The sequence below is a fragment of the Vitis vinifera genome, chromosome 10, assembly GCF_030704535.1.
Source record: "Vitis vinifera cultivar Pinot Noir 40024 chromosome 10, ASM3070453v1".
Taxonomy (NCBI): Eukaryota; Viridiplantae; Streptophyta; class Magnoliopsida; order Vitales; family Vitaceae; genus Vitis; species Vitis vinifera.
In genome coordinates, this window is record NC_081814.1 from 5,790,956 (window position 1) to 5,803,018 (window position 12,063).

General features: G+C 34.1%; 2 protein-coding genes across 2 annotated transcripts; one reads left to right on the forward strand and one right to left on the reverse strand.

Annotated features, from left to right (window-relative positions):
- The first annotated feature begins 707 nt into the window (after nt 1-707).
- LOC132254442 (probable polyol transporter 4) lies at nt 708-3,802 on the forward strand. The gene is made up of 2 exons (XM_059740074.1): nt 708-1,141; nt 1,943-3,802. Exons 1-2 carry the CDS (start codon nt 946-948, stop codon nt 3,313-3,315), a joined length of 1,569 nt encoding a protein of 522 aa, XP_059596057.1. The 5' UTR covers nt 708-945; the 3' UTR covers nt 3,316-3,802.
- A 2,003-nt stretch (nt 3,803-5,805) lies between these two features.
- LOC100853373 (uncharacterized protein At4g19900) lies at nt 5,806-7,518 on the reverse strand. The gene has a single exon (XM_019218642.2). It carries the CDS (start codon nt 7,349-7,351, stop codon nt 5,996-5,998), a length of 1,356 nt encoding a protein of 451 aa, XP_019074187.2. The 5' UTR covers nt 7,352-7,518; the 3' UTR covers nt 5,806-5,995.
- Between the last annotated feature and the right edge of the window lie 4,545 nt (nt 7,519-12,063).

Consider the following 12,063-nt stretch of genomic DNA (forward strand, 5'->3'; position numbering starts at 1 on the left):
GAACGTTTTTATAAAAAATTCTTAAAATTGCTTATCAATTGTTTTTATTAATAAAATGTTATTTAGAAACTTAAATATCAATAATAATTTCCTTGACTTATTATTCATTAAATTACCTAACAACACAAATATTTTCAAATCATTCTTCCAACACTCTATTAAACCACATTAGATTAATTAAAAAAAACATGTTTTTCAAATAAAATTTATAAAGCCATCGTGTAAAAATTTTCAAAATATTCTTCATATTTTCAATAATTGTTCAGACCGATTTATAAAAATAACTTAAAATATATAAAACTTTTTAAAAAAATTATTGTTTTCAAAACAAATTTTAAAAATTATTTCCATAAAATGTTTTGTGAATAAAAAAATGGTTTTCGTTTTAACCATTTTAAAAAAATTCTTACCTTTTAAAAAAAATATTTTCCTTTTTTTTTTTTTTCTTTATTAATCACATTCTTATTCATTTGTCCACTAAATTTTCGGTCACCAAAAACATCATTAAATGTTTCCACGTTGTCCGACATTAAATTAGAATATCTAAAATATCAAAAAAGAAAATCCAATTTTTTTTTATTAAAGATTTATCTTTTATTAAATGTGACGTATTCAGATCGAGAGACTGGGACAGCAAAACGCGTTTCTATTTTAGGGATAAAATAAGACGTATAACAGCCACCCGACACAGTCATTCGGAACGGTGTCGTTTCATTGGGTCAATTGGGGAATTTACTTGTTGAACTCGACGCTCCAAGGATTCGGTATTTCTTCTGAAAGCTCAGAAATGTGAGCCAACAACAAACCGCAGTGTATGTCCGTGGTGGACAACACTTTCTCGCTACGTTTCTTGCTCGTGCCGTAACAAGCTGTTTGGTTGCTGGGAAAACGAAGTGCCCAACAAAGTATAAAACCCTCTATTTTAGATCTGACTACTCTGTGAAAATGGGCTTGGTGGGTGTACTGGAAAGTGGGAATGGAAATGGGGTTGGAAGCAAAAGCGCCTACACAAGAATGGATTCTGAGATCAGGAATGAAGATGGAGTCTCACCTTGTCATCCACAAGCCAACACCTCCACCAATAAATATGTGTTTGTTTGTGCCGTCTTTGCCTCTCTCAATTCCGTGCTTCTCGGATACGGTCGGTTTCCCTCTCTTACCTTTTTTTTCAGTGTGTCTTAAGCTGCTTTGTTCTTTATATGTTTGGGATGGCTTGATTTCATTAGAAAATTCTTTATTGGGTGTGAAGAAATATTGATTAATATTTAATTCTAGTTTGGGGAAGCAGGCTGATTAATTTGTCGCCTAATTTCAATTCCACTGACTAAGAATTTTAGGAGATCTGGAAAATTCCTTTTGAGTAATGCATGGGAAGGATGGTTTAGGAATTATCAAAGTGTTCACTGTGAAATGAGATATTGATAATGTTTAATTGACAAAATCTAAATGGAAGCTTGTAAGAATATATTGGATTACTTACTCTATTTAATTGAAATTGGCATCATGTGTTGAACCTTGTTTGGGAAGTATCCATCCAGGAGTGCAAAAAGGTGATCTATGTCAACTTGGATCAAAGTTGAGTAGAAGCTCTAACTGACCTCAAGTTTGGCCTATGCTCAACTAGCTGTTCAAGCTTGCTATGTTTTTGTTTGGTCAAATGGTGTTTAGCCTGATTAACATTCTTTTCTATGCTAATGTTCCGAGCTATAAGAACATTAAAACATGCACAATTCTTTGTCATAAAACTAGCTTGAGCAATCTAAGTTGTTCACAATCAGCTCATTGCATATGACCACCAAAAGCCCTACCCATATGGGAAAAACAGTATGTAATGGCTTTGTTGTATCCTATTAATTTATTAATATGGTCCTTATGACCTACATCTGAGCCTTTTCTTTCTTGCATGTAATCTAAACTCTAATGTATAGTTTTGAATCTGCAGATGTGGGTGTGATGAGTGGAGCAATTCTATTCATTCAGGAAGATCTCAAGATAACAGAGGTACAAGAAGAAGTCCTTGTTGGATGTTTAAGCATAATTTCGCTTTTGGGTAGCCTTGCTGGGGGGAAAACATCGGATGCAATTGGTAGGAAATGGACAATAGCCTTGGCAGCCTTTGTCTTTCAAACAGGCGCGGCAGTAATGGCTCTTGCTCCTTCTTTCCCAGTACTAATAGTAGGCCGACTCTTGGCTGGGGTGGGGATAGGCTTTGGAGTCATGATTGCACCTGTATACATTGCTGAGATATCGCCTGCCATCACTAGAGGATCTCTTACCTCCTTCCCTGAGATTTTCATTAATCTAGGAATTCTTCTAGGGTATGTCTCCAACTATGCATTTTCAGGACTTCCAGTACATATAAACTGGAGGATCATGCTTGGTGTGGGAATCCTCCCCTCAGTTTTCATTGGACTGGCTCTATTTATTATCCCCGAATCCCCAAGGTGGCTGGTTATGCAAAACCGGATTGAAGAAGCAAGATTGGTGTTGTTAAAGACAAATGTGAGTGAAATAGAAGTGGAAGACAGGTTGGTGGAAATACAGCAAGCTGCTGGGATTGCTAATGCCACGAGGCATGAACAGAAAGCTGTCTGGCGAGAACTCTTTTGTCCTTCTCCTTCTGTTAGACGGATGCTGATTACTGGCTGTGGAATCCAGTGTTTCCAACAGATTACAGGTATTGATGCAACTGTGTATTATAGCCCGACAATTTTCAAAGATGCTGGAATAAAGGGTAATGCTGGGCTGCTGGCTGCAACTGTTGCTGTCGGGTTTACTAAAACGATGTTCATCTTAGTAGCAACATTTCTCATTGACAGAGTGGGCAGAAAGCCGCTTCTTTATGTGAGCACAATTGGAATGACCACCTGTTTGTTTGGCCTGGGCCTTACTCTATCATTACTGGGGAATGGACCACTTGGGATCAAATTAGCAATCTTATCAGTTTGTGGGAATGTGGCTTTCTTCTCAGTGGGAATTGGCCCAATTTGTTGGGTCTTGTCCTCTGAAATCTTCCCTCTTAGGCTTCGTGCTCAAGCATCAGCTCTCGGGGCAGTGGGGAGCAGGGTTAGTAGTGGCACCATTGCTATGTCGTTCCTTTCTGTTGCTCGTGCAATTACAGTAGCAGGAACCTTCTTTGTCTTTTCAGGGATTTCAGCTCTGTCTATAGCTTTTGTATACATGTGTGTGCCAGAAACCAAAGGGAAGACTTTGGAGGAGATTGAAATGCTATTTAAGAATGAGAAAGAAAGGCGAGGAGGAGAATTGGAGCTCAGAGATGTAGAGCATCTAGTGCAGAAAGAACCGAGTGGCTAGAGCGTGCTTATGCTGAACCACAATCTTCAATTGCAAAGCTTGTAATTACAGAACAAATCCAGGTTTCATCTCCTATGAGTGCAGCACAATGCAGCATGTTGTAAGAATCCCTGCTGTTGTAGTTAAGTGATATTCACCCAACAGAATTTTTCACTAGTCAAGCAGGAGGAGGCTGGAAATTGTTTTTTAGCAGGAAGTTGTATTGCCAGAGCTAGTGTACATCTGTTCCTTTAAGAATCATCCACCCTGAAAATTTATAGGTATATGAATTCACATTGAAGTTGTTTTATCAAACTAATAGAAATTATACCTTATAGTTTGTCTCTAGCCCTTTATATGTTATTACAATATCTCCAATTGCAGAAAATAAGGGAGAAACTGGAGGGACAATAGAGTTGTAAACATTAAATCATGTTGGCAGTAAACCTGCATCAATTCTGTTTTCACGATCATTCTGGTTTGTCTATTTAATACTGAATTGTCTGAATGATGATTGCTTAAATGATCTCATAGATAGCCCTTTTGATACAATTTTTCTGTAATTTGGTGAAGACAAAAAATAAACAGAAATTGGAAATGGAACTCAATGCAGCTATCTATTCCAGCATTGTTATATCACAAAACTTTTAGACTTGGTCATTGCTTTGAGCCAAGGCCATAGCTCAACTGGTTGATATTCTACCCCTAGAAGGACCTACATCCTAACTCCTGGTGAAGGTTCTCTTAATTGAATGATTTTTCCTCCATTTTACAGGTTCAAGATGATCGATACAGAACAGGCTATGTAAGGTTCTTCTCCACTTTTTGTTAATGAGATCATATGGATTTTAAAGAAACCAAAAAGTCAGCATCATCTGTTGTTAATGGGATATTAGTTTTGGAGATCCAGTGAGGACAGCCACAGAAGGATGAATATGGTGACATTGTAAAGCTGAAAGTGAAGCAGCATAAAGGCCACATGCACTGAAAACAAAACAAATTGATGACAACGACAATTCATGAAGAGTTATTTACCAAAAAGAATGGGGGAAAATGATTGAGAAAGGTTAAGATTTATTCAATCATTAATGCCCAGTGGTTGATTTATGTCCACAAGGCTCTTTCAATTTCACCACTCACCTAACTCAGTCTCCTCTTGAGGATGCCAAGCACCATGTTGACTTGTAGAAACACTGAACAAGACAAATAATATAGCCATGACATGCACCATCTGCAGAACTAAGGGAATATAGCCATGTGCACCCACTGTAAACTACTATACCTATTACTAACCAAAATGAAGTCTTCCCAAAACACATTTGAGCCCATGAAAGAATACTTGAATTCCATGTTACACAGACATATCTAATACAAAAATAATGCACCATTTCATCATATTTCCCATACATTTATCCTAAATGAATGAGCGAGATTGGTAGCCAGCTGGACTCACCCCATGTACTTTAATTTGCTTTGAAAAAGTCAAACCAATCTCCTCAACGATGGCTCGCCAGTTGATACGGACACATGCATTTCTAGTTCAATTCAGGTGCAAGTTACCCTTAATATTGAGCTTGCTACTAACAACTCTTTTGAATCAGTAAACCGAATTGACGTTTTCTTTTGTAATGTGATAAACAAACAAAGAAAGAATTGATCAACAAGTTATTGACTAAGATTTGAGATGTTGATCCTTTCATTTATACGTTTGTTTTAGCTTTTTTCATTTATAAATGGGATAAGAGAATATCTAGAACACACAAGTCAGAAATGCTTTGCCAGTTGTTACCTGAGTTCCAGCCAAAGATGCATGATCATACTTTGGACAATCAGCAAAAGTTCGTGTTTTAACTAATACAATGCATAATTAATTGTCAGTAGATCACCAAATTTGCGTGTTCTAAACTCCAAAAAATAAAAAATAAAAAGGATATAAAAAACAATCATATCGGTATGGATCTGATCAGCTACAGAGAAAAATCAAAATCGAAATTACATTCTCTGAAAAAAGAAGTTGTTTCCAACATAGAAGTAATAATATAAGAAATATGCAAGTATGATATGGGGAATGATCTGAATAAAAATTGACAATTTAACTTGATAGTCAACTCCTCAAGATAAAGAAGGGACCCTCGTGCAACAAGGTGCCAGTATTTTTATTCCAGAGTCCATTACTTATCTTAAGTTTAAAACATGAAACGTGAAGATGATCATGAGGCCAGCTGCTCTAGCCTTTACTTAGGGCAGGGACTAGCTAGCTCATTTAACGGGTAAGCGTGGACAACAATATAAGTGGAGAGCCACAGATTATCGGGTATCCAAGTGATGCAGATACAAGAAAATAGGTATTATACATTGATTTGAATCTGAGACAGCGCCTGCATAACTCATTCTTTTTAGGTGGACATGAATGATAAACATTAAAAAAAAGAAAGGAAATGTCAAAATAGATTTCTTTTCTTCGCTCTTTCATCTACTGTGAGAAGATACAAGCATAAGAATTCAAAAGAGTCAAACTGAAAATTTCCCATCAAGAGGAAGATTTTTATAGACAATCTCTTTTTCATTTTCTATCACAATTTTCTTCAGGACTGTAATGGTGGAATGAACTGAGTTGGTCCATAACCACAAACAAACAAGAAAGAAAAATTGCAGAAAAGACAACAATGAGATGATATATGATTGTCATCCTTGTTGATACTTACAAAGCTGACACTGATGAATTGCAGAAGACACAAGAATCCGACACCAGATGATCCATGATGCTACCCTTTTCCACCTTGAGATTATTACTGTGTCTGTTCCACAGGTGCACTGCAAAGCTTTGCATCCTAACATGTAGGAGCTTTCCAGCCAACCACTTAGAATGGGGCTTATCCCTCGGCCCCTTGAAGAAACTGGGAATCTTACTCCAGTCAACTGGATAAAATGCAGGAGGGGGCAAGACTGTGAAATTGAATCCGGTTCTTCCACTGATCTTTGAAACAACCCTTGAAACCAAGTAAGGACCATTGTGACCCCACTTGTTCCCATTGAATGTGAGTGCGAATTCTTCAATGAATTTCAGAAGAAGGGGGTGCTGCTCATCAAAGATCATCACTGCGTTATTCAACCGGCTCCAGTTTCCGGTTGCGAGATCCATGGTCTGTGCTCCTATCACATTTCTCAGACCTGAGAAACTCTTCAATACTACAAAATCTGTGTCCATGTAAATTCCACCAAATTTGTACAATAATGCAAGTCTAAGCAAATTGGAGAGGTTTTGACCCAGTGAAATTTCACCAGGATTAATCTTCCGTTTCTTCAACCTATTAAACCACACTTCGCCCATGGTGTTCTTGAATATATAATCAAAATCAGGAGAAACCGCGATTACTCGGAATCCTTTTTCCCCAAAAGGATTTAGCAATTGTGTTCCCCCGCTAGAATCCAAGGAATTCGAAACTATAACCAGACAAGCGTTTGGGTGTGATTTAAACATACTCTCTACTGTAAAAAATTCCCTCTCACCAAACGACTCCAATGAAGAAATCCAAGTCATGAAAAACCGAAATTTGCACGAAGAATCCCCGAAAAACTCCTTCACTCTCCCAGAAAACCATCTAGACCTGTTTCCGGGCCGCAGAATCTTGAGCACTGAACCTCTTTTCGGGACCCCTCTGGGCGTATTCAGGGAAGAATCCTTGACGGGTAGGTCCGAACTCTCCAATTTCTTCAAAGGGGGCAAACGGATCTTCCGGATTACCGGAGGTTGCTCTTCTTTCACTGCATACAACAAAGAAGAAGAAGAAAGCTTCGCCGAAGAAGACGACCATTTCGTCTTTGCCTGCGTTCCCCCGGCAGCATTCTCCGGCGACTTATTGGAGTCCCCCACCTGTGCGTCAGCCAAAAAAGGAAGCTTTACATAGAATATACGGAACCCATTGTAGCCCACCGAGAGAAAGAGGCAGAGAACGAGAATGGAAGTAGACAAAGGCCTTTGACACTGCTTCAAGCGTTGAACAGCAAGAGAATGCGCTTCAGCATCGGAGCTCCTGTGTTTCTTTTCCTCACACATGGTTGGTAGATTTTCCTAGTGTATTTCCTGCAGCAGTTTCATTTTCTATTACACAAAGTTGTTGTTCAGTGAAGAGAATCAAAGTTCCAGAGCTTGAAAACCACTTTAATGGCGGCAAAATGGGTAAGAAAAAGAAAAACCTTTTGATTTTTGGCGTAACTGTAGAGCCAAAATTTATATGGAAGATAAAGAGAAAGGAAGAGATGAAGCAGGCTCACTCGACTCGGCTAAGCTCGGCTTGCTCGCTTTTGAAGGAATCTGGCGGGTCAGCCTGGGAATGTTGAATAATTCCAGTTTCAAATTTATATTGGGAATTATTTTAACGTTTTAATTCAAATACCCATTCCAAATTCAAAAAATAAATTTATTTTCACAAATTTAGAAATATTTAAAATTTTATATACTCTGATTTCATTTTTCCTTTTTTGAGTATGTTTCTGAAAATACTTTTTATTTTTTAATATATTTCTTAAAATTTTTTTTTTTTGTTAAATAGGATAAAAGCAACTGAAATTTGTGAAATATCCCCTCTCTATATTTCATTTTCTTAATAAAGTATTTCAAATTCATTTAGAATTTTTTACATATGGAATAAATCATTTAAGTAAACCATTTTAATTTAAAAAATTAATTTCTTATCATAAAAAACATAAATTTTAACATCTATAAAAAGTTATAAGCTCATACCATAAAAACAATCACCATCTACAATAGAGGATTTTTTATAATGGGTAATAGTTTTCACAATAATTTGTATTTTCAGAAATAAAAATGAAATTTAATTTAAATTAAATTATAATGATGTCTTTAGCAGGAATTTTTTTTTTTTAATTATTTTTAAAATTAAAAAAAAATATTGATTTCCATGAGGAAAAGTCCAGAAGCATCCGTACGCAGAGCAGTGTCAGTGTGTGAGACAAAGAGTGGCGCAATCGGAAATTTACGATAGATTGAGGATATGAGTCATATGACCCCATGGAACATTAATAAAGGATAAAACTTTAACGGGTCCCACTTCATCTTTATATCTTCTAGGACGACAAATTGGTAGGCGGGTGGATCAGGTTGATCACAGCCATAAATCCAACCTGAATTAAAAATAATTAATTCCAATTTAATTTAATTCCATCTTTAATTTGGAATACTTAACCTCATTTTTTTGAACTCAAGTTTAATTCTAGATGATCAAGCTTCTAAAAAATGTTTGTAGACTTTTTATTTATTAATTTTTTATAAAAATTCAATTCCAATTATATAGATATCATTTGTTTTAGGCCAAAATGGATTTTTACTGCTTTAAAATACATTTACAATATTAAAAGGATGATACTTATATATGTCAAAAACTTTTCCCCTATCCGATCATTTAGAGATACAAAGTCTTCATTGTATCCAACGGGATTATAGGGTCAAATCAACAAACATCCCCTACAGGATTAAACAAACCCCTATATCGAAGTTAAGAATTGACTCTAATATCATTTGTAATAACTCGCTTCGAATTGAGTATATATTATTTGTTTTGAACTCTAAGGAATGTTTCAAATACCACAAGAAACTAAAATATTAAGAAGATTGATAAAATTTCTCAAAGTGTTAAAAATGTTCGAAATGCTTCCCATAATCATAGTCAAACATATTGTTAAATTTGGGTTGATCAAGTGACTTATTAAGCATTACCTAAAATTTATCGATTATTTTAAGGGTTATTTAATTAAAAGGGTAATTGAAACCCAATTTTAGAAATCTAGCCTTCAATTATTTTTTAGTCTTATTTTGACGAAAATATCCTCATCTTTTTTAATAAAAATAACCTTTTATTTTGAAACATATATGGAAATACTTTAAATAATTAAGGACATTTATGTCAAAATTTGATTACTCTTTAAACAAAAACACAAAATGGATTAAATTTACAATTATGATAATTATTTCATCTTTTTAAATTAATTAATTATAATTTTAAAAACTCTTTTATTCTATATATTTATACCAAAATTTAATTAATATATTTTACATCTAGATTAATTAACACAAACATGGGTACTTTGTCAAACTCAATTGGGTCATAATTCTAAAATTCACATAGTTTGGGCTCCTAAAATATGGCTCCCTTGGGACTCTCTAATTGATCGTATTGAAAGGATCAATGAATTGGGATTTTCCTATTAAAGTAGGTCTTTTCAGGGCAAACGGATTGGAAAAAGGAGAAGTCCCACTCTTAATAATATAAGAATTGAAAATGGAAGAAATATATTATCCATACATATTGATAGGTATGTTTCATAAAAAAATAATACATTTTTATTCTTAATTGCTCTAGTTCACTAGTCATTATCTCTTTTCAGATTGGAATGAGTCAAAAGAAAATAAAAAATCAAAATATCAAAATATACAAAAACTTAAATAGACATATGACAACGGAAGATTGTCCATTCATGGACATCAAAAGCCAGCAATTAATAAAATATGGTGGTTTGGTCCTATATGGAGTGGAATCTTTTAAGAATACTATATAAGAGCAATTATGCTAATTATTATAATCAAATAAAATCCTAAAAAATGTTAAAATTAAGTTAAAATAATTAGCTAAATAAAATAAATAAATGCTCAAGTAGGCCAAACATTATATCATCATGTCAACTTGCCAACTCAAGTCATGCATTAATTATTTAAAATAAAAGAGTATTGAAATAATTTTAAGATGTTTGGATTTTTTTTTATAGTTTTTTTTTTAGAAATTTGGATCTGTTTTATAACTATTTTTAAAAGTAGATATAAAGACAGTTTTATAATGTTTTGTAAAACAAAAGTCTATTTAGAAATTTAAAATATTTTTAACACATTTTTAATTATTCTACATGCCCGTATAATTATTTCATATAATAGCTATTAGAAAACAAATGAAAATAATAAAAAATAACTAAAAATATATTTTTTGAAAATAATTTATTTTTTGTTTTAAAAAAAACAAAAATAAAAATATTTTTTGATTATTAAATATATTTTTTTGCTTTTTTTTTTTGTTTTGAGAGCAAAAAATTATTCTCATTATCAAACAAGTTTTAATAATTTAATCAATTTTGTAAATACTTAATTCTTCAAAGTAAGTAAGGGCAATGTGTTATTACAAAAGAAAAAATCCATTGTATAGTGTATGCAACATCTTTAAGATTAATTAGGGAGCATTAATTTCAATAAAATTACACAGATCAAGCTTTGATCAACTTATAAAATTAGAAAACATTTAGAAGAAAATAATTTTTATTGAAATTAAACTCATAAAACTAAGAGAAAATAGCCAATATTGATGTTGTACCATTTTCTCATACCACATACCCACGCTACACAAACACCTAAATTAAGAGTGTGTTTGATAATTATTTTAGAAAACGTTTTTTTTTTGTTAATATTTAAATGATATAAATTTTAAAATATTAAAAATGATATAAATACTTCCTAAAATCATTATAAAAGAGTTGTTAAACGCCGACACTAGTCAATTAGAAGTTTTATAATTTATATTAAAATATAAATTTATAAATTATTATTGGAGTAATATTTTCATTTATCATATTTATTACGAAAATATAATTAGTGATTTAATTATATTATTATATTATTGTTTCACGTTTTGAACACCTCCGAGAAACAGCAGTGGTATTTAGGAGCCGAGCCGAAAATGGAGAAGGAAGCCACCAACCGAGAAACCGAAGCCGTGGGATCCTCAGATTAAAAAGGGGAGGAAGAGATAGAGCTTTGAATTTTTAGTTATTATTAGTTTTTGAAGATAAGTCATGTCATCAGTGTGAGAACGTGGAACGTGGTGCAGTAGCGAAAGCTTCTATTCCTTAGGTCAATAATAGAAGAATGACTTCATCTGAGGAGATCCTCGTCGTACACGTGGCTTTTTAAAACCTCAGATCCTTGAGGTTGGTTTTTTTACTGGAGTGTTGGAAACCGCAAAGCATGCCAATCATAGGGCTATTTAATTGTCTCTAATATGTTGACGATGTCAAATATTTCCATCATTTTTTGTTTTTGTCTCTTCACATCCCTCTTCCCCTTTTTATTTTTCCAATGTTTTCATTTCATCCAAACAAAAAATTCGCCTTCTCTTTGTTTAGAGTTCGCGTACACATGCGGTTGGAGCCAGCAAGTTGCAGTTTTGTATGCTCGGTGCCTGCTGAGTTTTGGCTTTTGAGGCCCCACCTTCCCACTTTGAAAAAGAGTGAGGGAGAGAGTGTGGTCGCAATAAACCAAACTGAGACTGAAAGAAATCATGCTCAGCCAAAAACTGTCACAAGACTCACAACTGACAACGCGGATTGTTTAACATATGAAGATACTGTTTCAATAAGGCACCACCGAAAAGGAAATGAAAAGAGACAAACGGGGAAGAACAAAATCATCCTCTTTTATTAATTATTTACTTAAACACTAATTTAGATATGCCATAATTTTGAAATATCTGTGCTAATTCTTTCAGACGTGGGAAGAAAATCCTTATAATTTTACCAAAGTTGGAGCAGAAAGAGCACAAATGTTTTTATGATTCTCCAAAGAAAATCTAATCGCTCAATTCTCAGCTAATTCTGAGGTAAGTTTCGATGTTCTAAGAACCCTAAAATATTCTGCAAGGAAAATGTCATTCACCAAATAACAGGTATGCTGCCCCAGAAATCACTGGCTGAATGAGAGTGTGGAGGAGA

Coding starts and splice junctions, on each gene's coding strand:
- LOC132254442 (XM_059740074.1), top strand. CDS start 946: ATGGGCTTGGTGGGTGTACTGGAAAGTGGGAATGGAAATGGGGTTGGA. Junction 1,142..1,942: donor TTCCGTGCTTCTCGGATACG/GTCGGTTTCCCT, acceptor TTGAATCTGCAG/ATGTGGGTGTGATGAGTGGA.
- LOC100853373 (XM_019218642.2), bottom strand. CDS start 7,351: ATGTGTGAGGAAAAGAAACACAGGAGCTCCGATGCTGAAGCGCATTCT.